Below are 25,323 nucleotides of genomic sequence, written 5' to 3' on the forward strand. Positions count from 1 at the left end.
GTTATTGGACTCATGGCATGTCTTAAATCGGCGGCACCTTGGACTTGTGAACACATGGTCATTAGAAACCCAGAACATGGAGATAGAGAGATAGAGGAGAGGTAGAGAGGGAGAGAGAGAGAGGGGGGGGGGGGGGAAGAGAGAGAGAGAGAGAGAGAGAGAGAGAGAGAAGGCCCTCAGAGGTTTCTGGTCCAAAGGCCGCCCCTTGGGCAGACATGGAGAAGGGAGGCACAGTGAGGGAAGGGACCCGGCCCAGGCCCAGAGCTCTCAGGTAGAGCGGAGAGGAGAGCCAGGTTCTCCGGAAGCATCCGTGCTGGGCTCTAGCCTGGGGCTCCCTTCAGTGTGACTACTGAGCTTTTGCTTAAAACGCCCTCCCAGGCCTCTTCGCTCCCCAGGTCCTGTCTGCCTTCTAGACCCCAGGTGTGAAGCAGCTCGAATCCCTCTTGTCAAAGGAGGCCGCAGCTGGAGCAGAAATGGTGGGACCCTGAGTTCAGACCAGCCTGAGTTTGGGGGCCTGGCTCAGCTGGTGACCTTGGGCAAGTCACTGGCCCTTTCTGAGCCTTCATTCCCCCTATCAAGGGATAGGGAGGAGGTGGGATAGGATTCCCTGCCTCCCAGTAGCTGTGACAATGAAATGAAATAATACATAGAAAATAGGAAGGAGCTATTCAAACACATTGTTTCAGTCCCCACGCAAACCTCCCACTCTGACCTCCAGTGGGCCTCCCACCTGGTCCTTTCCCACCAAAACGGAGAGCTTGGGATCAGTGCCTCACAGGCAGGAGAGCCGAGAATCTTAGTCACGGGTGGGAACCGCTGAGCTGGGAGCACCTGGGACGGGGGCAGATGTGCCCCCACAGCACAAAACAGCACGACTGTCCTTCAGAGAGCCTCCGCCCGCCCCAGCTCAGCCCAAGCGGCTTGAGTGAGCCTGAGTCCAGTGGGCTCCTGCCTGGGCCTGGCTGAGCAGCATGTGACCAGTCTGCCCCAGCCCCATCCTGGCGTTTGGGATCGGGACCAGATGAGACCCAGTGCCAGGCAGCTCTGATGCCCAATGAACCTCATCATCCTGAGACAACATTAGGGGCTGGGGAGCAGGCAGTATAGTGGAAGGGAAGGGTCCTGGGCTTGGCCTCAGAGGCCTGAGTTCGAATCCCAGCTTTGCCACTGGCTTATGATTACAGGCAAATGACATCTTGGAGACTCAGTCCCTTTATTCTTCAAATGAGGACAATGATAATAACAGACTCCAGGAAGGAAGACATTACTGAGGGGCCTGGAGGAGCAGGTGGGTGTCTAGAAATTTTCCAGATCCAGGGCAGAATCCGGGGGCAAGAGAAACCCCAGGGCTGCCAGTTCCCTCGCACACTGGGATTCACACTGGGATCCCAGGAGTGGAGCCAAAGCTTCCCTCTACAAAAACCCAAACACAGCATTTTTGCCCCCCAGCATTTTTAACATTATTAAAACCCTCACTAGAGATATGGTGTTGTTGTTTTCATTGATTCTAGAGAGAGAGGAGGGGAGAAGGAGAGAGAGAAACATTGATGTGAGAGAGAAACATCGATCAGTCGCCTCCTGTATATGCCAAGACCAGGGATGGAATCTGCAACCTGGGAATGTGCCCTGACCAGAAACCAAGCCTACGACCCTTTGGTGGATGGGAACAACTGCTCTAACCACTGTACAACACGGGCCCGGCCCCATTAACATTTTAAACCTGGAGAAATACTAGTATTCCATACAGGAGATTGTTCTTCTGGCTCACGCCTTAGATTGGTGTGTGTCTCTGGGTGGGCTTGTCTGATGAGTTATGGAAACCTTTGTATTTCCTTGCCAGGGAGCTCAACTAAATTTGGTGCTCACCTCTGGACTAATCTTTTACCCGGGTTTGGGGTATCACTATTTCTTCTCTATTATTCTTATTTTTTCTTTTCTTTTCTTCTTCATTTCTAAGGGTTCTGTTATAGGTGTGTCTCATGGGCCTCAAACATTTTTGTGCCGCTATTTGGGATAAGGAATAGGTGACTGAGATGGCCAGGTCAGGAAGTGAGTAGGAAGGCATCCCACATGGGTACGTAGGCCTCCCACGGGGGCAGGTCAATAATGGCCCCTGTGGTAGCCCTGAGGCAGATGTCTCTGTTGGTGACCACCAGTGAGAGGGGCTCCTGAGGCCACTTGTTCTGTCTTTAGACAGCTCTAGAGTCATGCTTTTATTCCTTGTTTAAGTCAACCTCCCTGCCCCTTCTCCCCCACCCCTGTGATCCCAGTTCTGCTCTATGGAGTCACCAAACACACCCGCTTCCCTTCTTCTCCGTGACAGCCCTGCCCACAGCTGCAGGTGGGCCTCCGACCTCACCCCTGAGCCATCCCTGCTGCAGGCCAGGCCTCCGCTTCCATCACACTCCCTGTCTTGGGCCAGCTCCCCGGCCTGGTTCAGAGCCTGCTTTTCTTGAGCACTCACTGTGCATGGCTAAAGGCATCGCATGCTTTACCCTTTTCAATCCTTACATCCCCTTGGTGGCAGGAGTGTTTAGCTTTGCTGAGCCTCACTGTCCTCTGCTATCAAGTAACAATGACCGCCGTTACCAACATGATCTCATTCATCTTTAAAAAAACCTCTCTAAGGGAGATGTCATTTCCTCCATTTTGCAGACAAGAAAATTGAGGTTCAGAGTGATTACGAAGTGCAAAACCTCAAAAACCCACACAGTTCGGAAGTGATAGGCAGAATCTGAAACTAGGCTGTTCTGACCCCCAAACCACTATGCGCTACAGCTTCCACTTGCAAATCTCTTTCATATCCACACACACATACACACATACACACACACACACACACACACACACACTACCTGGGCCATCAGCAGGTCTGTCTTGATTGTCCCCATTTGACAGATGAGAAAACTGAGGCTTCAAGCTTCATGGTATGTCCACTAGAAATCCACTGGGAAATTTTCCCCTGTGCCCATTTGTGTTTTTGCATCGAGTCAGGGGTCCTGACTCCCAATAGGGTATGCATTTGTATATATATGTGTGTGTGTGTTGGGGGGAAAGGAATAAAAATGTGACTCAAGAGGGACAGCTCAGGGAGGGCAGTGGGCACAGCCCAGGTAGGACCACAGGTGACTGTCCACCTGCTCTCTCTCCAACAAATATTTACTCCTAGTCCCAGGCCTGTGTAGGGCACTGAGTACAGAGTGAACCAAACAGCCATCTGGCAGAGGAAACTATTTATGAAATAACCAAATAACCATACAAGCAAATACATACCTATATGAGGTGATGAGGGCTTCAAGAATGCACAATGCATTTGATGGGAGACATTATATATATATATATTTCAGAGAGGAAGGGAGAGGGGGGAGAGAGAGAAACATCAGTAATGAGAGAGAATCACTGATCGGCTGCCTCCTGCATGTCCCACACTAGGGACTGAGTCCAAAACCATGGCATGTGCCCTGACTAGGAATCAAACCCTGACCTCCTGGTTCATAGGTCGAATCTCAACCACTAAGCTATGCTGGCTGGGCCATTTGATGGGTCTTTAGCAACGAGTCTTGGGGTTAGAGCAGCCCCCAGGAGGAGGTGACAGATGCAGAGGTTGGAAGGATGGGTAAGAATCAACTAGGGAAACATAGGCTATGAGGAAGAGCATTCTAGGCAGAAAGATAGGAACAATTCCCAGTCCTCATGTCTTTTGACCACCAGCAGCATCTGAGATAGCTGGTCACTCCCTCCTTTTTGACACACTTCCCAGGGCCCCACTGTCTCTTGACTTTCTCCCACCTCACTGACTGCTCCTTCTTGATGTCCTTTGCCAACCTCTTGTCCCAGCCTCTAACGATCGGGCAGTCCTTGGTCCTCTTCTCTGTCTACACTCATTCACTTTAGTGATTCACCCCATTTCCAGGCTTAACACTTGGATTGCGGGAAACGAGTTAAGTCAGCTCGCTTGAATTGCACGTACTCCGCGGGAGCCGTCTTAACTCGGTTCATATAGATTTGCAGTGGAGTGCTGGAAACATGTAAACTCGGGCCGATTGTAACTGCGTATTACCAAATATTTGTTTGTTTGCCGTTTACAAAGATACCTACCTGCGTATGCGAACCGCCATCTTATATTTTGGCGGGAAATTCACCCGACACCGTAGTGTTAAACACCATCACCCATTCAAGTCCCACTAACAGCACACTCCTAAATGTTCACCTGCTGTCAAGCTCTCCTACGGAGCTCAGGACTTCAGCGTCCCAGTCCTTAGCATCTCTAGGTGGAGGTCTAATAGCTCTCTCACCAACATAACAAGTCAACCAACTCCTGTACCACCCCCACGCCCTGCAGCCTTCTCCATCTCATGAGATAGCAACACCATCCTTAACAAAGACCGGGAGTCATCCTTGACACCTCTCCTTCCGTCACACCTCCCATTTAGTCTATAAGGAAATCCTGTTGGCTCAGCTTGACATAAATCCAGAATCTGACCACTTCCCACAACCACTGTTACCACCCTGTCCCAGCCACCATCATTTCCCTCTAGATCAGCGTTCTCAACCTGTGGGTCGCGATCCCTTTGGGGGTCGAATGACCCTTTCACAGGGGTCGCCTAAGACCATCGGAAAACACATACATAATTACATATTGTTTTTGTGATTAATCACTATGCTTTAATTGTGTTCAATTTGTAACTATGAAATTGGGGGTCACCACAACATGAGGAACTGTATTGAAGGGTCGCGGCATTAGGAAGGTTGAGAATCACTGCTCTAGATTATGGTGAGAGCCTCTTAACTGGTCTCTCAGCTTGCAAGATTCCTGGTGTGCTAGGACTACTTTCATCACAGGAGCCAGACATTCCTTTTAACATGTAAATCTGACTGTGTCATTTCTCTGCCCTGAACCCTGCTCACCATTTCTCTCAGAGGAAAACCCAAGGTCCTCACAATGCCCTGTAGGTCCGCCATTACCCCTCCACGCTCCTCTCCTGCCACTGGCCATCTTTGTTCCAGCCACACCCGCCTCCTGAAACATGGTCCTTAAATATGCCAGACACATGCCTGCCTCAGGGCCCTCACATTGGCTGTTCCCTCTGCCCAGGTATCCTCATGGCTCATTCCCTCACCGTCTCATGAAAATGCCAGCCTACTCTGACCACATTATTTTAAATTTCAACCAGCACCCCGCAACCAATCTGGTTTTCCTTATTCCACACCCCGCACATTGCACGTACCATTTTTGAACATACACTCTCCCCCAGCTTTACTGAGGTAGAGTACACACACAATAACAGTCTCCCATTCTAAGTGTCCAGTTGGATGAGTATTGATACTTAACACTATCTAATTTACTGAGTTTTCATATTTATCGCCCAGGAAGTGGCTGGATCTGGGGGTCAGGCTGGCCCTGCCGCCAGGCCTAGCTACATGCAGCACGCTGTGCTCAGGAGCCAGGAGCACAGTTAAGCAAGAGCACAGCTTCCCCTCTGTGGGAAGGTCCTGGATACACGTCCTGTGTCCGCTGGCCTCAGTCTTTCTATCTACACAATGGGCATAACAAGTTTCCTCCCTTCAGCCTCCTTAGGAAGGGAACCTCTCTTCTGGGGCCCCATTTCCCTCTTCTGTACAGGCAGTGCACACAATCACTGACTTACTGCTGCTGTATCTGCGTCTACACTGGCAATGTGCACGGTCACTGATGTCAGACTGGCCTTTACACTGGCACTGACCATGCTTACCTCAGATCTTCATCTACGTTGATAGAGGATAATCTCTATCCACGAGTCTGTGACTAAACTGGCCCCGGATGCACTCACAAATCACTCAGCTATGTTCCCATCAGCTCAGTCTCCACAGAGGCTGTTTGTTACGCTGGCAACGGGCACAGAGATTGAGAGCAGACCCACATCTACACTGGCAATGGGCACACTCATTGACAGCAGACTCAGCAGACACACATACACATGGGCAGCAGGCACAATCACGTTCATCTCTTGGCAATGGGCACACACAATACACAAAGACCTGAGTCCCCACCAGCATTGACATGAATGACTGAGGAGCGTGAGCACAGGGCACAGAGGCTCCTGCCAGCTGCAGGCACAGGTTATGAAGTTCAACACCCCGAGTGCTGCCAGGGGGCAGAACCTGGCATGGGAACCTGGAATTCAAAACCAACATGCGGGCACTGGGGTGTGGAAGCTAGAATCTGGGCATCAGATCTGGAATCTGGGACACATGGCGACATGAGACCATGTCTATTCCCAGCATCTTGAGATCACTCAAGGTGAGGGAGAGACTTGGGCTGTGTGACTCCAAGCACCGCCTGCCCCCTCCCTACCCCACACCCAGGCCGGCCCAGCCACCCTGGGCTTTAAAAAGCACCAGGAAATGTCACTTTCTTTTTGAGGAGGTGTGATGGGAGGAGATGGCCAAGCCAGTTTAGCTGCCGGCCTAGTCAAAGGCTGGGAACAGTGACAGCACCTTCAAATCCTGAAGCTTGTTTCTTACTCAGGCTGGATAGAATTCCAGCCTTTTCCCCGCAGACAGGGCCCTACCTAGTGCCAGTCCAGCACTCCCTGCGCCCACTGGCTGCATTTCCCCATCTGCAAAGCGAAGGGTGGCCTGGATCCACTCAAACTCCAGCTCTGTCTCCAGGACGCATGTGCTACCCACAAGAACACCTAGATCTACCAGAGACAGCCTGGATGAGAGACAAGTGCGGGTGGCTCCTCCCAAAAGAAGAAAGCTCCAAGGACATGCGGCCACCCATTGATGCAGCTTTCACACAGCTGTTAGTTGATTTAATCACCAAGTATTTACGGAGTGCCTATTATACAACAGGTACATTTCACAACCACCTCCAGAAATAACAGCTTTAAAGCTCCCAGCACAGAGTTAGGCACATCAGAGGTATCAATCATGAGGATAAAGATACCTACTGTGTGCTGACACTAATACTGAGCTGGACCTGTTCCTAAGCACTCTTACCATACATGACTCATCTCATTGCCCATACATCATCTCTGAAGTCCACACTGCGGTTACCATCACAATTTTACAAAGGAGGAAACTGAGGCGTGGAGAGGTTAAGTTGTCCATGATCATGAACCTGGGAGGTGATGGAGTTAGGCTTTGTCTGACTACAGAACACATGCTCTTAACCACTCCCCTAGACCCTCCACAAACATTGATAGAATGGGTGCCTGAGTGAATGAATGAAAAACTGTGTTGGTGCAAGGAGGGGTCCACGAGCGTCCAAGGCCATTGGCATGCATGACTGTGGGGAGCATGTGTGTGCAGATGTTTGTGTGCTTGCATGTGCGGCTTTTGTATGGTAAGACTTTCCCTTGTTGTCTTGGTCTTGTGTGAGCCGGAGCTATACTTTGCTGCAGCCGTGATTGTAATGAGCAGTTATCAGCGCACCAGGCACTCTCTGTGGGACCTGGTTTCCCAGGGAGATTGCTGGGGTCAGTGTATGTGTGTGGGGGGGTGCAGCCTGATGCCGGGGGACACCAGAGCAAGGCTTTGTGTCTGTGAGTACAGACGCTCACAGCGCTGTGCCTGGTGCGAATGGAGAACCTTAGCTCCAGGGGAAGCATCTGCTCGAGGCTAACGGATTCTGAGCCTCCAGGCCCTGCCAAGCTCAGCTACTGGCCACCTATTTCATGGTCCCTTTATCGGCCCTTGATAGGCACATGATAGACCATTTCAATAGAATGAAAGCCTTGGAGCTCATATCTTAGAGCAGGGGTCCTCAAACTTTTTAAACAGGGGGCCAGTTCACTGTCCCTCAGACCGCTGGAGGGCCGGACTATAGTTTAAAAAAAAAACTATGAACAAATTCCTATGCACACTGCACATATCTTATTTTGAAGTAAAAAAACAAAACGGGAACAAATACAATATTTGTATTTGCATGTGGCCCGCGGGCCGTAGTTTGAGGACCCCTGTCTTAGGGCCTGGGGATTGGCGGCAGGGAAGATGGTGGATCTCGGTATTCCTTGGTATACCTCAGGAAGGCACATTCCTCAGGTATGCTCAGCATGTCCTGGGGTTCAGAGGCCAATCCCCCACTCACTGTCCACCCTCCAGTGGCTTCAGGGAATCTGAAACACCCTGGGCCTGACGCCTCCGTTGTCGCATGGCAACTTCTTTCCAGTCTATCCTGGTGCTGCTCCATCAGAGCCTCTAACCCAGTGGTTCTCCACCTTCTGGCCCTTTAAATACAGTTCCTCATGCTGTGACCCAACCATGAAATTATTTTCGTTGCTACTTCATAACTGTAATGTTGCTACTGTTATGAATCGTCATGTAAATATCTGATATGCAGGATGGTCTTAGGCGACCCCTGTGAGAGGGTCGTTCGACCGCCAAAGGGGTCGCGACCCACAGGTTGAGAACCGCTGCTCTAACCTTTGAGAGTGGACCAGTCCCCTAGGCCAGTCCCTGCCTCCAGTTCCCAGCTCCCTCACTCCACAAACCATCCCTCTCCTGCATCTGGCAAACCCACCTTCTCCACACATGCACTGGGCTGCTCCACCCTGCCTTCCACCTTAAAGTCTTGAGCATCCAAGTGCCATTCTCTGGGCTGTTTTCATTTAATGAGAGGTGGGACTTCCTCTCCAGCCTTGAAGCCTAGAGACTAGGAATTTATTCATCCACCCTCACATTCATCCATTTGTTGACCCATCCACGAAGCTACCCACCCATCTGGGTATCTATCCATACATTCTTCCCTCCATCCATACCCATCCATAAACCCATCTTTTTATCCATTCTTTCATCCACTTGTCCCTCATCCATCTGTCCACCTCATTCTTGACCAGAGAACCATAGCATAGTCGGGCAGGAAGGAACACTGGCCCTGCTCCTTTACCTTCTTAATCCCCCAAAGAAGACTGGGGTCTACTCTCCTTTCACCAGTTACTAACCACGTGGTCTTATATAAATATATTTAATCGCTTGGGGCGTTTTTTTCCTTCAGCAATACAATGGGGATAATATCGAATCCTTCTGCCTCACAGGGCTGCTGTGAAGTATGCTGCTTCAGCCAAGACTGATTGGCTCTATGTTACGTAACAGGCACTATCATTGCTTAAGCTGGTCCTTGCCCTCTAAGAGGCTGCAGCTTTCGGAAGACATGTAACCTCAACAGGTCAGCTGGGTCAAGGGCAGGAAGAGTTCTCTGGGAGAGCAGCCTCTTCGGGGAGGGGGAGTGGGAGGAGGAGAATCAGGAAAGGCTCCAGACAGAAGGGGCCATGAAAGCTGGCCTTGGAGGAGGATCCATTCAGATATGTAGAGGTGGAGGAAAGGGCATATTGGTGGAGGGAACAGAGCAGGCAAAGGCAGAAGGCAGGGGGAGCCAGAGCATGCTGGGGGCACGGCTGATGCGCCTGGAGGCCAAGGCTGGGTGACCTGGAAAGGCAGGACTGCTGGAATTCCCAAGGGCAGCACAGCAGGGCTGGAGAAGGGCCAATGGCCATGGAAAGACGCAGCGAGCCAGGGCAAACCACAGTGATTCCTCACTCTGAGGCTTTTACTCGGATCCCTGACGGCCAGACAGGAAAAAATTATCTGCATGGTGACAGCCAGGCCTCGGGAGAGACGACTCCTGCCGCCTAGAAGGAAGCCAGCTCCTGGCATTTCTGACCTTTGTGTCGCTAAATATATCATTGGCGACAGTGGCTCGTGCCCCCGAGGCTGTGGGGCCATCGGACAAGGCTTCCACGGCGGGCTCCCTGTCTCTGTGGCTCAGCCAGGGCCTCATTATACCAGCTCCCTGGGGAATCTGGACTCAGGACCAGGGTGACAACGGTGCCTCAGGTCTGACCCCTGGTAAGGGCCCCCTGTATGCCAGGCACCATCCTGGGGCTCTGGTCTGAGACTCCCTCCATTCACACAGGAGGAGACAGGCTCAGCCAGATGACACTTGCCCCAGCCCACACTGAGGCAGCGGGAAGACCAAAACCCAGGCCCAGCCAGGTCCAAGGCCTGTGCGCTCACCTCTGCCATGTCCCCTCTCAACACTCGCCCTGCCCTTGAGATGGTGGTCTCCTCCTGCACTTGGCCCTGCAGTGAGCCATATTCCCCCCTCACAAATGATCTTTCTGCCTCTGGTCTTAGTGGATCTTCCCAGCATTGCTGCGAGGTAGGGGACATCATTATGCATGCTTTATAGGTGAAGACACTAAGGCCCAGAAGGACAAGGGCCATGCTCCTGGTGTGTGGACTGGTCAGGGGACAAGTTAGGAGCACCATGGCAACACGGGGAGAAGCACACTGCCCTGGGCAACCCTGAGCAGATGACAGCCACATGCGCTTCCAGGAGCCCAGCCTCTGGCCCTCAGCCCAGGGCTCTGGCTGGCTCGAGGTAGCTCAGCAGGTGACTGTGTTTCTCACAGCTGCTCAGAGAGCCCCTGAGGTTGAGCATAAAACATCAATCTCTAAGTGTGAGATTCTGGCCTTAGTGGGGGGCTGGGGTCTAAAGCATTTCACAGTCCTGGTGACAAGGCCCAAGGGAGCCCCACTTCCCTATTCTACCACCTGCAGGGGTAGAGACACTCCCGGGGAACCATTGAAGCCTCCCTGGTCACAGAACCCCCCCTTTCCCCTGAAGACATTAGGTTCCTATTCTCAGAGCCTCCAGGGTGTGAGGCCAGTGTCTGCAGAGCATCCTAGAAAGAGGCCTCACGTGCCAAATGCTGAGAATGACAGCAGTGCCTGACGGGACACTGGGCTGTGCCAGGCACTGTGCTGAGGGCTTTCTGTGGCTTATCTCTTTTGGTCTCATAGCAGCCCCTTGACATGGGGACTCTTATTATCGCCCCCTCGGCTGAGGTGGCTGAAGCTTGCAGAGGGCACACAGCTAGGTGTGAACCCTGCCAGTGTGGCTCCAGTCTGCTATGCTAACTACTACACTAACCGTCTTCTCAGCACACCTGGAGTGAGAGCCAGGTGAGCGGCCATCGACGGCTATGAGAATGGAAATTGCTCACAGGACTTTGTCTGGAAGGGCCCCTCACCTCCGGCTCCCTCACCAACTTCTCTCCAGCTGCACACCCCCCTCAGGGGACAACAGTGAGCTGTTGTCCCCTGAGGGGGGTGGCCATGAGTGGCCCCACCATCTCCTCCAGGGAGATGATAGAGGTCCCCTCTCTGAGGCCCAGCTGCCTGGAGATCCAGACTGTGCAGCCCCTGTGGCCAGGGGAGGGGATTGCAGATATGAACACAGCCAAGAACTGGCAACCCAGGGAGCCCAAGGATAGGCCCTATGAGAGGTAGGCCCGCTCTGCTCTTTCTGACCTGCCACTGCTCCCTGGCTCTCTAAGGCTGACCCTGGACACTGGCCTCTTGCTATGTCTTAAACCCCAGGCACACATCTGCTTGGGGCATGTCGCATTTCCCTCTGTTCCCCAGATGTCATGTCTCCCTCCCTTACCTCCTTCCAGTCTTTGCTGAAACGTCACCTGCCTTCCCTCCTAGTTGAAGCTGCCACCTCCCAGATTTCCTGGGCCCTTACCTCCATTATATATCTCCATACACTCCTCACCATCGGACACACGATATATTCCATGTTTCCATTTGCTTCTTTTTATTCTCCTTGCACCAGAATATATGCTTGTTAAGGGCAGGTATTTTTGACTGTTTTATTCTTTGCTCTATTCCCAGCTTCTAGAGCAGTATCTGTTCCCTAGTAAGTGCTCAATAAATATTTTTTGAATGAATGAGTGCTAACAGCAGCCCCTGGCCGGGGACCTACACAGACTTTTTATGTGCAGAGTAGGAATGCAGGGAGAGAAGTCCCTTCCTGCACTGAGGACGGGAAAGGAAAGAGGTAAAGTCAGGGAGACATTGGGGGCAGTAGTCCAGGGGTTTGTGCGCTGGAGCCGCAGCCAGGGTGAGCAGGATCAGGCCTGCCAGGCCAGCAGGGTCTGGGTTGTATCAGGTGGATGGGGCATCCGAGGCCCTGCACAGGCTTGAGAAAGTTTCCTCTGGCTGCTATGGCCCAGGCTGAAGCAGCATCTGATCCCTGGCCCAGCGAGGCTGGCCCCTGCAGCCTCCTGAGCTCAGCTGTCTGGGGCCACCTCAGCTAACATTAGCTTGTCCCATCCCGCCTGGCGTCAGTGTGGCAGGGCAGCCCAGCCCCAAGGTGGGTACCACCCACTGGCACCATTAGGAGCCCCAGCCCTAGCGCCTGTCCTGCAGCAGCTCCTGGGGTCTGCCAGGCTCCTGCTGCCACTGCTGCCTGTGCCCGAGCATCCCCTATAAAGAGGTGTGATGCATACCCCCTCCTGCCAGCCTCTCCATGCTGGCATACTTGTCAGCATGTCAGGTCCCCGTACTTGGCGCCTGACCATGACCACAGCCTGGTGTCAATGGCCCTCCCTCCCTCTCCACCTGTAGGTGAAAGTTCCACCGTTCATCTCTCTCATTCCCCAATACAGGGCAGGACGGTAGAGCCCAGATGAGCAGTCCATTACAACAGATGGGGAGACTGAGGCTCTGAGGGGACCGTGACCTGCCCAGGACACACAGCATATTTGTGGCAGAACCAAGGCAGAAGCCAGGCACTCTGAAATCTGGCCCCTGGGAGGCCGACACTGGAAGGAGGAACCCTCAGGGCCAAGGTAGGTGAGGGGACCCCCTAGAGCAGAGGTCCTCAAATTTTTTAAACAGGGGGCCAGTTCACTGTCCCTCAGACATTCCACACATGCGCACTGCAGGCCCGGGACGAGTCAGCTGCTAAGCAGGACAGGCAGCGACAGCAAAAACACCCGGCGGGCCGGATAAATGTTTTTGGCGGGCCGCATGTGGCCCGAGGGCCATAGTTTGAGGACCCCTGCCCTAGAGAGGTATTTGAAGGGAGAGTCAGTGCAGAAAGAAGAAAGCAGACAGGGAACAGGTGAGGGTTTGCTTGGACCTTTTAGAGCCGAGCGCTGATAAGAAGACAATAATGGAACCCATGGTAATTAGGCCCTGATGTTTGGGGTTCTAGGCAAAGTGCTTAACACGTTCAATCCTAATGACTTCCTTATGAGGCAGGTGCTATTAATATCCCTCTCGTGAGGCGCAGACAGGTTAGGGAATTTGTCCATGATCACACAGCTGGGAAGGGGTCGAGCTGGGATTCGAACGCAGGTCTCCTGGCTCAAGAGGCTGTGCTCTTGGGACAGAACAAGGCTCCAGGTCGTCGTGCCAGGTCACGTAGCCAGGAAGAGGGGGCCGGCTGGGAAGCCCACCCACTTTCTACTGAAGACATAACGAAGGCTCAAAGCAGGGGGATTCAGGGGGAAAAACGTATGCTAGGCCTTCGAGGGATAGACTCTGTGTTGAAAGCCAGCAACAAATGCCTACAACTTCCCACCAACACAACTGGTAGAGGAAAGGGGCCCATGGGAGGGGGAAGGGAAGGAAGGGAAGTGGACGGGGAAGGGAGAAGGAGAAAAAGAACCTAACTGGCCATCAGGGGAAACAGAGTCCTAAGGGAGTTGGACTTGGGCATTGGGCTGGACCGAGTGGACCCGGGAACTCAGTGTCCTTGCAATGTCACCATCCTAAGGGCTTGTGCGTCCTGGTTTTAGAAAACAGCTTGTTAGCCTCTGAGCCACGGCTGCTGGAGGTGCTTGGCTGATGCCACGTGGAGGAGTTTGGAGAGATGGAGGGGGCAGCGTGTGAAGGGCCTCACCTGGCCCTGGGCAGTGACAGTGGCAGGTGGAACCCTGACGAGGGTACCCAGCACTCCCAGTACCGCCTCAGCCTCCGCCTCTCCGTGGGGGCTGCAGGCCTGTGGGATGGAGGGACTGTGTTTCTACGTGCGACAAGGAAGGAGGGGGCCAACCAGTAACAGGCTCAAAGGTGATGTGCCAATGTCTGACCTATGTCTTGAACTGTGGCCTCCTTATCATTCTTTCAATCAATATTTATTTCGCACCCACTATGTGCCAGACCCGGTTCTAGGTTCTAAGCAAAGAACAATGTATAAAAGAGACAATATTCCATGCCCTCGTGGGACTCACATTCCAGTGGGGGGAAACAGACAAGAAACAAGGTAAATAAGTATCATACTTAGATGGCAGTAAATGCCAAAGAGAAAACAGGAAGCGTGAAAGCAGGGAAGGGAATGGCAGGGTGTGATCTGAGACAATGACATCTGAGTGCAGACCTGGAGGTGAGGGAGGAATCTGAGGGAAAGTGCCCGCCCCGCCCCCCCCCATCCCCCACGCAAGGAAGGAATCTCGGGAGCACAGGTCCTGAGGCAGAAGCAGAGCAGCTGCTGGTGGAAACCAAGGAGGCCAGGACGAGCGCGAAGGAGAGAGGCAGGGGAGCAGAGGGATGGGTGGGATGCAGGGACTCAGTGGAGATCGTAAGGGGCTCCTTATAACCCTCATGAGGACTTGGGTTCCTCCCCCGAGTGAGACAGGGTGGGGTGGCTCGGACTGACTAGCGTTTTACCAGGATGGCCCTGACCAGGGTGTGGAGAAGGTGCTGGCAAGGACAGAAGCGGTTTGCAGCCATCCAGGGGACAGAAGATGCAGCTTCAGCCAGGAAGGTAGCAGTGAAGGTGGTGAGACGGGGTAAGTTTTCAACGTGAAGACCACAGGATTTGCTGAGGTGTGAGAGAAAGAGAGGCCAGGATGATGGCAAGGTTTCTGGTTTGAGCAACTGGACACAGTTGCCATTTACTGACCTGGGGACTCATGCCCAGGCCCATCACCCTAACTGACGCCAACGTCTTGGGCACCAGGAAAGGTCAGAATCACCTGTGAAGCTTTGCTACCCTGAACGCACCCGTCCAGGCCTCTCTGTATCCTGACACTTCCCCTCGACTGGGAACTGTTGCCCACATCAGTACTTCTCAGACTCTAATGGATGATTCATCTGAGACTCTTGTTAAAAATGCAGATTCTGAATGAGTAGGTCTTGGGGGGAGGGGCACTATACTCTCCTTTTCTAAACACTGCCCAGGATGTCCCCCAGGGGCCCAGCGCCAGAACAGACCCCAAGCAGAGCGTGATTACTGTGCCTTGAATGAATGGGTGAGAGAAGGTTGAGGAAGCCTGAATGAGCGTAGGACTGCTGTCATGGGCTCCTACCACTTGGGATCAGCACCCTTGGCAGGGAGAGTTTACAGGTGCCTTAGAGAAGAGCTGGGCCGAGGAGGAGGAAGGAGAGCTGGGGAAGGACTAGCGTGGCTCCCACAGAGCCTCTGGGAAGTTGAAGCCCAGAATTCCTCTACTCCCGGAATGCTGGGCCTGGGAAGGGACTTGGTGGTCATTTAGAATGACCTCTGTATTTTACAGGTGGAGAAACTGCAGCCTGAAGGGACCATGGAACTTGCCCAAGGGAAGCTGGTTGGTTTGATGGCCTAGCTACAGATCTTGATCCGGCTCAGGTGCATGATACCTGCAACCGGGGCCTGGTCTGTGGCCTCATCTCTCCACAGACCTGGGCAGGTCCCTAGTCCTGCGGACCTGCCTGTCCCCAGCCACAAGCCTCCAGAGCTGACCTCAAATCCTGCAAGCCTGGTGACTCCGTGCCCAACCCAGATCCCTCACTCTTAAAGGAGGGCATCAAGGGCCAGAGTAGCCAGGCTAGGCATTGGGGACCTTGAGGGACGGTCTTTCGTCTTCAGCAAAAACTAGAAAGGACACTGATGGAGGGGAAGAGATGAGCAAAAGCCAGAGGTTGGAGTGAGGGCTGAAGATGAGGATGCCAGGGAGGAGCCTGTCGGAAGGGAGCGGGAGACATGGTAGGTTCCAGAGCAGAAGGCCTGGAATGCCAAGCTGAGGAGGAGCCAGCACTGCTACCATGCATCGTCATGCAGGATAACTTGTGATCCTCCCCAAGCTCTCTGCCATCTCCCTGGGGCCTTATGGAGCCTGCAGTGGGAGTCGCTTGAGGCACCTTCCGTGAAAACCCTCTTCCTGGGGCTGCCAGGGCATTCTCTGAGCCCCTCCAGGCTGAACTCTCACTCACCATTGTTCAGGGGCCAGAAATGGCTGGGCAGGACTCCCATTGGCTGAGTTGTTGGGAAAGAGTATTTGGTGAGGGAGGGAGGGAACCAGATAAACACCCAAACCTGGGCCACAGCAGCAAGCCACAGATCCCCACCATCCTTGGAAGCGACAGCAGGCAGTACTGAGCAGTGGTTACGGGCAGAACTCCGGTGGCAGGCAGACCCAGGCCTGAATGCTGGCTCTACCACTTGTCAGCTGAGTGACCTTGGATAAGTTTCTAAACTTCTCTGCGACTCAGCAGCCTCATCTGTGCCATTGGCAGGCTAATAATAATAATACAGTTCCATGGGATTTTTGTGAGAATTAAATGAGAATATGTAAATTCTGACACATAATAAATGCCTTAGTAAACAGTAGTGTTGTGACTCAGGATAAGAAGGGGGTTCTGGAAAATCCTGCTTGGGGAATGATAAGAACAGGATGTTGGCGAATCTGGGTGGACTGACCTGTGGAGGTCTCGCCTAGCTGTGCTGGGCCCGGAGGGAGGAGTGGGGAAGAGAGGTAGGAGGGCAGGTAACTGATTATCCTCCCTCCCTCAGGGGAAGAAATAAAGGGAAGAGGAAAAGAATGCCACAGGTGAGCTTTGCTGTTCTTCGAAAGCTGAGCGCCAAAAGAAATGCAAACGGCCAGACCCTGGCCCAAGAGTCTTGGGTGTGAGTTTGAGTCTCACTGATTCCAGTGTGGTCTTGGGCAAGAGTCTTCCCTTCTCTGAGCCTGTTTCTTCTCCACTAGGTAAGAATAGTGGCTAGAGGTGGCCTGGGGGCACCCATCTGCTCCACTTGTCCCATGTATGTGGAGGGTGGTCCCTCCCACCCAAGTGGTTCCCCTATTGAGTAAGGTCTGGGCAGCCAGCAATCCCTGTAACTTCTTAACTCCCCGCTCCCCGCAAACACACACACAGTATCCTCTGAGCCTGCACCCAGGGAAGGGAAGCTCAGGCCCGGGTGGTGGCCAGACTGGCCTGGGGGCTGATGGGAGACAGTGGCTTGAGGCCCTGACCTTTTGGTCCGGAGCGAATACACTGGTCATGGGACTGCTCAGAATAGCTGTAGCACTATATTCAGCTGTCTTGGAAGTTCCCTGAGATCCCTGGCCCAGGCAGCGGGCCTGCAATGAATCCCCACCAGACCCCCTCCCCCACCACTGAGACAACGTGGGGTGGGGTTGGGGGGAGGCTTAAGCTAATCTCCTCCAAAGCTTCTGGCAGACGCTAGATCTCCTGCCCAGAATTAGAGAGCACAGACTGTTGCTCCCAGAGCACCAGGCTCCAAACAGTCCCTGAAGTGTCTTAAGGTGGATGGGGTTCCCAGGCTACTGAGCAGGAATTTAGAGACCTGGGTTTCTGAACCAGCCCCCCAAATAACCTGCTCACCTGTGACCTTGGGCCTCAGCTTCCTCATCTGTCATAATAATAGCTCCTATTGCTTATGTAAGAAGCTTAGCGTCTGGAGGCGGAGACAAACCTGAATCAAGCAAGGCTGCTAATGAACACTTTACTACAAACCAGATAGCTTCTCTGAAGGCAAGGACTCTGGTTCTGAATCCTGACCCAGCCTGTGGAGTCTGCGAAGGCATCGCCAAGGACCTGATGTTTGAAGCAGGGTGTGAGGGATAATGAGGGGCAAACCGGGAGGAAAGAGTGGGCGGGAAGGAACAGCATATGCAGAGGCCCCGAGGCAGGCAGACCTGGCACATGCAAGAAACTGAAATGAGGCCAGGGTGGCTGGAGCTCGGGGAGTGATGAGGACAGCCAGGCCAGAGGAGGCTGAAGAGGCAGGCAGCTATGGGCTGGGGGAGCAATAAAGGGTGTTAAGCAGGCAAGGAGGTGAGCTGTCAGATTTGTGAGTTGAAGAGACCTCTGTGGTTGCCAAGTGGAGAATGCACTGTAGGTGCAGGGACCAGAGGTGGGAGAGCAGTCAGGAAGCTGTTGGAAAGGTTGCCTGAGGGAAACAGTGGTGTCCTGAAGCAGGAGGGTGGACATGGAGACAGAGGGCAAAGGATGGAGTCTAGAAAATCATGAAATAAAATGATAATACAACTAATAGGAGTAATACCAGCAGCCAACATTTACTGAGCACTTACTGCATGCCAGGCCCTGTGACTCGGGGCTCCCCACATATTACTTCAGTTAATCTTTCTACAGCCCTCTGGATATGGGTTCTATCGTTATGCCTATTTTAGGGGTGAAGAGGCTGAGGCTCTGACTAGGAGATGCTGGGTTCGTGCCTTTCTTTACTAGGTTGGGAGCTGGGGTTGGGGGGGGGGGCGGGGGGGTTGAAGGTACCATTCAAAGACACAAGGACACATGTAAAAGCATCCTGGTAAAGAGAACACCTAATGGGGGATACACTGTGGCAGGAAGCACTTGAGGTGGCTCTCTCACCACTGCTCATGGGTTTCCTGATCTGGGGAGATGGGCTCTGAGGTGAGGGGCAAGCTACCTAGAAAGGCCCTGATCGCAGCTCTGTCCCCAGTCCCTCTGCCTGACAAGCCAAGGCTCCAAGAGTCCTGTGTCAGCTGGGACCCAAGGGAGAAACAGAAATCTCTGGCTGGGCTCTTCATCCCAGCCACTAGGTGAATTTCCTTCCCAGGGAGTTGAGGAGGCATTGGACTACAGCAGGTCCCATGGAGGTGGGGACAAGACAGAGTGACAAAGACCTAGAGTTGGAGGAGAGGTGGGCAGTGGGGCGGATGGAGGAGGGGTTTCCATTGGCATTTGCTCATCATTTTGGAAGGTCATGTGACTCTAGGGGACAGATGTCAATACACACACAGAGACACACACGCGGGATACTCTCCAGCACAGGGTCCACCATTGGCCCTGACCTGACACAGAACAATGTTCCTGATGACAACATGCAAATCACAGATTAAAGCCAAAGGCCTCAGACCTGCACCTGCCCCCAAGGAAGAGAGGAGGGCAGGCCGGCCCCAACACAGTCCTGCCTGCTCCCACACCTCCCACGGCTTTGCATGCTGGGACTGCTGTTCCCTGTCATCTGCCTGGCCAATTCCTACTTGTCCCTCCAAGCTTCCCCCTGCATCACCTCCTCTGGGACAGTTCTTACTCTCACAGTCCCAGGAAGCTCCCTCACAGCCCTCGCCACATAGTGGCATCATCATCCTTTCCTTCACCCCTTGCCTCAGAATACAAGCTGGGCTCACTGTGTCCCAGCTCACCTCCCCACCCCTCACCCCTCAGCCTGGGTACCCAGAAAACCACAGGAGAGAAGGCCAGGGAACCAGCTGCTCTGTCACCACTAAAGAGATGGGACCTCCCACCCCAGCCAAGGAGCCCCTATCTTCCAGAGACAATGCCAAGGCCTGGGTGAGGTGCCTCACCACCTGGTCCATGCAACAACTGGCCGGGGCTACAGTTTTTCTATTGATGGGAAATGAGCAAAACCGCTCCTAAGGCGGCTCAGAGGTCCCAGGAGATCGAGGCAGCAGGCAGGAAGCTGGTCTGCACTTTCATCTTCCTCCAGGAACACTCACACCCAGGCACCACAAGGTCTCTCTCACATCACATACAAGCACACACACCAACACGGACACAGTTTCTCACACACATAGATTCCCCACCCCACACAGCTTTACACACACAGCTTCACACATCAGTGCACTCACACTCACCTCAAGTCTCACAGCTCTCCCAAGAATCTCTCTCTCTCTCTCTCTCTCTCTCTCTCTCTCTCTCTCTTTCACACACACACAATATCTCTCTTACACATATAGTCTCTTTTCCTCATATACACACTCTCCCCCACGCAGTCTCATTCTCACACACTAAGTCCATCTCTCAAAACACACACAATCTGTCTCTCACTCTCACACGGAATTTCTCTGGTAAAGACACAGGATGTCACAGTCAGTCTCATCACACACACCACCATCACACCCTGAGCCTCACACATATTTTTATTCACATACTCTCACACACATGAAGAGTCTCTCACAGCCACAAAGAATCTCTCTTGCACAGATCCTCTCACACCTGCAGCGTTTCTTTCACACACACACATATACAATGTCACACACATGCAGGATTTTGGCCTAAAATCTACAAAAAAAAAAAAAAATGTAAATCCCACCACTTTGAGGAGGCTTGGGGCCCCTGTGGGGGAGGGGTAAACAAAGGTGACGGCAGCAGCAGCAGCAGCAGCAGAGCAAAGATGGAGGGGGAGGGAGGGCGGGCAGCCCGCTGGTCTCTGCGCAGATGAGCCGCAGAGAGGCAGCGCAATGCAGCGAGCGAGCGAGGCCTGCTGGAGGGAGGGCGGCAGGAGGCCTGGGTTCTAATCCAGGCTCTGCCCTCGGTTCCGTGTGCCCTTGGGCAGGTCCCTCCCCCTGTGGGCCCCAGTGTCCTCTCTGTCACCTAAGGAAGTTGGAACGACTCTATGAGGCTACTGGGGAGAGAAGGCAGTAGCATTGATCGGCTGGGTGGGAGGGCACCTTCCAATTTATCTCTATTCCCCTTTACTACCCAGCTTTCCCTCCAAGTCTGCTCTTCAATGGACACTTGATAGAATCAGGACTTTTAAATAAGGTTTTGTACACCAACAAGCCTCCAAGCCACTTGTCAGCCCATTTATCTGCATTGGATGAAGTCCGCCCCACAGCCTAGGAATGTCCAGTGGGAGAAGATGGACAGGGAGGGGGCTGGAACCTGCCCCACATGACCCATGCCAATTCTGAAACTCAGGGACATAGGTCAGAGCCCTAAAGATGAGCCCAAGGTGGCCAGAGGATGGCACCTCTGAGGAGGATGAGGTCCCAGGAGACCTCCTTCTAGTCCTGCTTAGCTTCTAGCTCCCTGGGTGACCTTGGACAGGGTCCTTCGGGGCAGCGTGAGGAGTTTGGCCCTCTCCCTATGATCCGTCCCCGCCCCCCACCACACACACATCTATTCTAGGATTTAATGTATAACATTCTGACCTCCTAACCCCTTCGTAAAGGATGCTAAGACACCGAGTGTTTATCTCAGTAACAAATCTACCAGGCCTGTGCCTAAACACAGCTTTTTTCTGCTGTGGACACCTCAGTGTCCCCAAGCCCCTTCCCACACTGATGATCCCCAGCAGCTCCGCTGACACTCCTGCCCGCTCCCCCGCCCCATCTTCCCCACCCCCCTCAGTTCTAATGGGAGGAAGGGAAGGCCTGTGGAGCAGTAAAGAAAGAGTGGGCAAAGTCGGCGGTTTGCCAGGTAGGGGGTTGAGGATGACTGGGGATGGGGGAGGGGCTCTGCTTTAAATGACTACCTCTGACCCTCTCCTTCATGCCTTAGGCTCCATTCAGGCCTCTTGAGGACAGAGTCCAGTGTAGGCAGGGGTCATCTCTTTTAAGGGAGGTGGCTGCTACCAGTGTCTCCCTTTTGGGCTTAGTTCAGTAGCAAAACCCCTTAGAAGTCACCAGCCCGCCCACCCCTCCTATTTTACAGATGAGGAAACTGATCCTGAGAGGTCACCTGTGGGGCCAAGGTCAGGTGCCCTTTCTCCCCTGAAACAAACTGGGGTCAGGAAAGGGCAGTGGCTGGTGAAGACAGACCCACCCCCTCACAGACTTCCTCCTTGTAGGCTCCCCCTGTACACCCCCTCTCTGCCCCTGACAGGTCCAGGCATAAGGCCAGCGGCCCCCTCCAATACCCTGCCCTTTTGACAAGGAAGAAGGACAGCCTCTGTGCCCAGGAGCAGGTTTCAGAGGAGTCATATCCACCTCCCCACAGCTGAGTCCCACACCAACTTCCAGGCCTGTGATTAACCATAAAGATCCCCCCTTGACCACCTCCTCAGAATGGCCTGAGGCTGCTCCCTGGGGAGGGAGGGGGTCCATCTCAAGCAGCAGACCCAGGCCTCCAGCCCTTGTCCATGGGCCCTGGCTGGCCCCAGATGCCCTTACCTGGGAAGAAGGAAGGATGCCCAGCTTCCCTCCCCACACCTAAACCCAAAGGGGAGATCAGACCTTCACCGTGTACATCTGCAGACACACACATGCATGCACAGGCACTCCTGCACACTCAAACATACGCACACGCTCACGCCTTCTCACTACATCCTTTACCCACCCAAATATACACCACCACACTTACATAAATAGGCACACACAAACACACCCATTCATACTCCCTCATACATATTAAATCCGGAAATACACAGACCTTACTACATACAAAACTAGTCACCCTCGAAAAAAAATCATCCCCTTTCTTACACACACCACACGCACCCCCTTTCAGCTTTGACTCACTAGGTACCAGTTATCGAATACACCCCCACCCTCGCCCCATCTTCCGATGGGTAAGTGTCGCTTACCCTGGCATAGCGAGATGAGTAGGGGTCCTCAAAGAGCGCCCAGATGCGTGGCTGCCAGCGGCGCCAGAAGCCGCCGGGCCGTCCGTCCGGGGAGTCGCTGAGCGCCAGGCGCTTGGTCATCTCCAGCTCGTCCTCTCCGTCGCCCGAATCTCCAGGGCCGTCGGCGTCCGCGTCGTCCGCGCTGTTGTCCAGGGGCGCGCCGCCAAAGCTGTCCAGCGCCTCCTCCGCGTCCCGGTGCTGGCGGTAGGTCATCCAGCAGCAGGGCTCCACGTCGGTCTCGTCGATGCCCCAAAAGGCCAGCTCCTCTTCGTAGAGCGGCCCGCACACGTCGGCCGGGCAGTGCAGCTTGCCCGTGCGGTAGTAGTTCAGAATGTGCGCGAAGACGCCGGGGTGGCGGTCGAAAAAAAACTCGTCGGCACGCGGGTCATAGTCGAAATGGCTGTGGGCGTCGGGCTCCGCCAGCCAGGCGAGCCGCGTGCCGGGCAGCGTGCGCAGCGTCGAGCGGTACGTCTGGTGGCGCGTGCCGCCCACGTTGATCACGATGCGCTCGCTCTCGTCCCCCTGGCCCATCGCGGCGCCCCCTTAGGCATGGCGCGGCCCAGCGACACCCATGGGAGCGACCGCCAGGGGGAGTTGGCGCCGGGGAGGGGGCGCGCGGCCTCCTCCCCTCTCCCCCCAGCCGTCGGGGGGTGGGGGGGTTGGAGGGGACAGAGGACAGCGGCTCTGGCGACCCAAGCCCCTCAGGGAGGTTTCTGTCGGGAGCTGGTCCAGGGCAGTGAGTGTGTGCGGGATCCCAAGGGTCTCTAGGCGCCAGATGTAGGAGGGAGCTGGTCCGGCTGCGGAGGAGGCAGAGGAGGAAAGGAGGGCGGGAGAGAGGGAACGAGGAAGAGAGGGAGGGGTGGGCGCTCAGCGGCGAGCCCCGGGAGGAGGGAAAAGAGGGTGGGGGGACCGGGCTCCCGTCCCCATCTCAGCGAGAAAATGTAGAAAGCGACACAAAGCTTTGGAGGGTAAGGTCAGCTGCTCCCAGAGCCAGGCAGATAGACCAGCCCCCAGGAGGAGGGGTGGAGGGGAAATTTGCGCTCCGTTGTGCAGTGGTCGCCGCAGCGCGCTCTCGGCTCTCGGCGCGGGGGAGATGGATGCCCGCTGCCTTCCTCCCTGCGTGGCTGGGCTGCAGCTAGGGGCGCAGGGCGGGCTCCGGCCCCCTCCCTCTTTCCTTGCCTGGCTGCCTGCTCCCCCCGGTGGCGGGCGCGCCTGCCCGCCTGCCCGCCCTGCTCGCTCCTTCTCCCCGCCTCTTGGAGGAGATGGCGGGGCCCCTGGACAGGGGCACGGGAACGCTGCTCGGTGCCGCTGCCGTGGAGCGCTGCGCTCCGGCTCAAGCTGGGGTTCCGCTGGGCTGCGATCGGACTCCGGCTGCGGTGCTGAAGGGACAGCTCCCAGTTGTGGAGCCTTGTGGGGCCCGGCGGGGGTTCTCTGGGCTGGATTCGGTCTGCGGGGCCCGCGGGCACTGGCTCCGGTGCCTCTGCGCTCCGCGCTCCGCGCCCCGCTCCAGGCAGGCGCTTGGCGATGCCGGCCGAAGAGAGGGGGCTGCGGTGGTCGCGCCGGGGAGGTGGGGGTGGCAGGTCGGGGCGCGGCGAGGCGAGGCCGGGGTGGTGAGGCGCGGAGCGGCCGCCGCCGCGACGCTGCTGCCGCCCGGGCTGCTGCCTGGCTCTCTTGCTCGCTTGCTCGCTCGCGCGGTCCGCGTCCAGCCCGCCGCTCTCCGGACACGGGCAAACGGTGCGCGCAGCCGCACTCGCCCCCGGAGGGAGGCGCCGCGCTGGGTCCTAAAGAGCCCTGATTCCGCGCCCCCTCCCAGCCCCGCAAGGAGTTGGGCCTCCCTCAACCCCGGCGCTGGGGGCGCCCTCCCGGCACGGCTCCTGCGGCTCCCGGGCACCCGCCAACGCTTCACTTTTCGGGGAGGGAAAGCCACTGGATGGGCGAGGGCTCCGGGAGACGTCTAGGTCAGCCTCCCCAGGTCAGACTGAGGTGAGAGGAGTGTCGCACCTGCCCTTCTCTTTTCAAACTGGGGACTGTCTTAACCCCTAGGGAACCGAGAGGCCCCATCCCTATGAGAGACACCGCTCCAAGCAACCCTTTAATACTGCCCCTTGCCACGGGAGCTGAAGCCCACATGATCCTTTCAAAGGTACCCTCTCGCATGGACCCCCAAATGTCTCCCCCACCTCCATACGTATAACACACATGCTGTCCCCTAAGCGCTCTACTAAGAATCCAATAACCCAGGATGCTTATTAACCCCTTTCGACCGCTACTGACTCCGGCCTTTCATAACTGCAGGCTGACCCTAGTCTCCTGTGAGTGCCACACATTCTACCATATATTGATCCTGCTCACTGATTCTCCCTCACTAGCCCTGGATCCTTATGGGGATCCCTTATGAGAGGGGCACTCTACCCTTAGAGGTCAGAATGTGGTCCTGAAGGTTGACAATCCCTCCTCTCACGGCAGGACTTCAGCTGCCCTGGTTGGCAAGCTGACCCTGGGTCTGGGGCTGGATGGGAGCAGCTGCCTGCTGTGATCCCTACAGCTTCAAAGATGACCCTGGGGGTGGGGGGTGGGGGTGGGAGTAGCAGTTTGGGCCTCCGAGCCTTCCTGGCCCATGTTTGCTGTCAGTGCCTCCGTTCACTCAATCGAGCAACCACTCCTTTACTCCTTGCTTGTTCCAGGCTCTTTCCCGGGCAACAGGAGCACAGGAGAGCCTGCCCTCAAGGGGCGCCCAGGCTGTGGGGGAGGGGGGGGGGTAGGAGGAGGCCTGGACAGGGCTTGGAAGGTCAGGCCCAGCTCCAGGGGTGGCTGTGCTGGGAAAGAGGCTTATTGATCTCAGCCCAGCTCAATCGAACACAAGGCTGCCTGGGCAAAGGGCGATTTAATTAAGAAGACACGAGACTCTTATTTACCTGTCGGCACTTGCTAACTGTGCGGACAGCTGTCCCTTGACACTGACCCGC

At 54.9% G+C, this 25,323-nt stretch overlaps 1 protein-coding gene across 2 annotated transcripts in view; it reads right to left on the reverse strand.

The window, feature by feature from the left end:
- Nucleotides 1-24,047, reverse strand: part of KCNC1 (potassium voltage-gated channel subfamily C member 1) — a 42,300-nt gene extending 18,253 nt beyond the window's left edge. The window contains exon 1 of one of the 2 annotated variants that reach the window (XM_070428211.1): nt 22,319-24,046. In XM_070428211.1, the coding sequence (XP_070284312.1) occupies nt 22,319-22,888 (570 nt within the window). In that variant the 5' untranslated portion in view covers nt 22,889-24,046. Of the gene's footprint in view, nt 1-22,318 lie in introns of both variants that reach the window. The other variant, XM_070428212.1, reaches the window with a different exon arrangement.
- Between the last annotated feature and the right edge of the window lie 1,276 nt (nt 24,048-25,323).

The sequence above is a fragment of the Myotis yumanensis genome, unplaced genomic scaffold (assembly GCF_028538775.1).
Source record: "Myotis yumanensis isolate MYYU_CA2020_CCGP unplaced genomic scaffold, mMyoYum1.0.hap1 SCAF_10, whole genome shotgun sequence".
Taxonomy (NCBI): Eukaryota; Metazoa; Chordata; class Mammalia; order Chiroptera; family Vespertilionidae; genus Myotis; species Myotis yumanensis.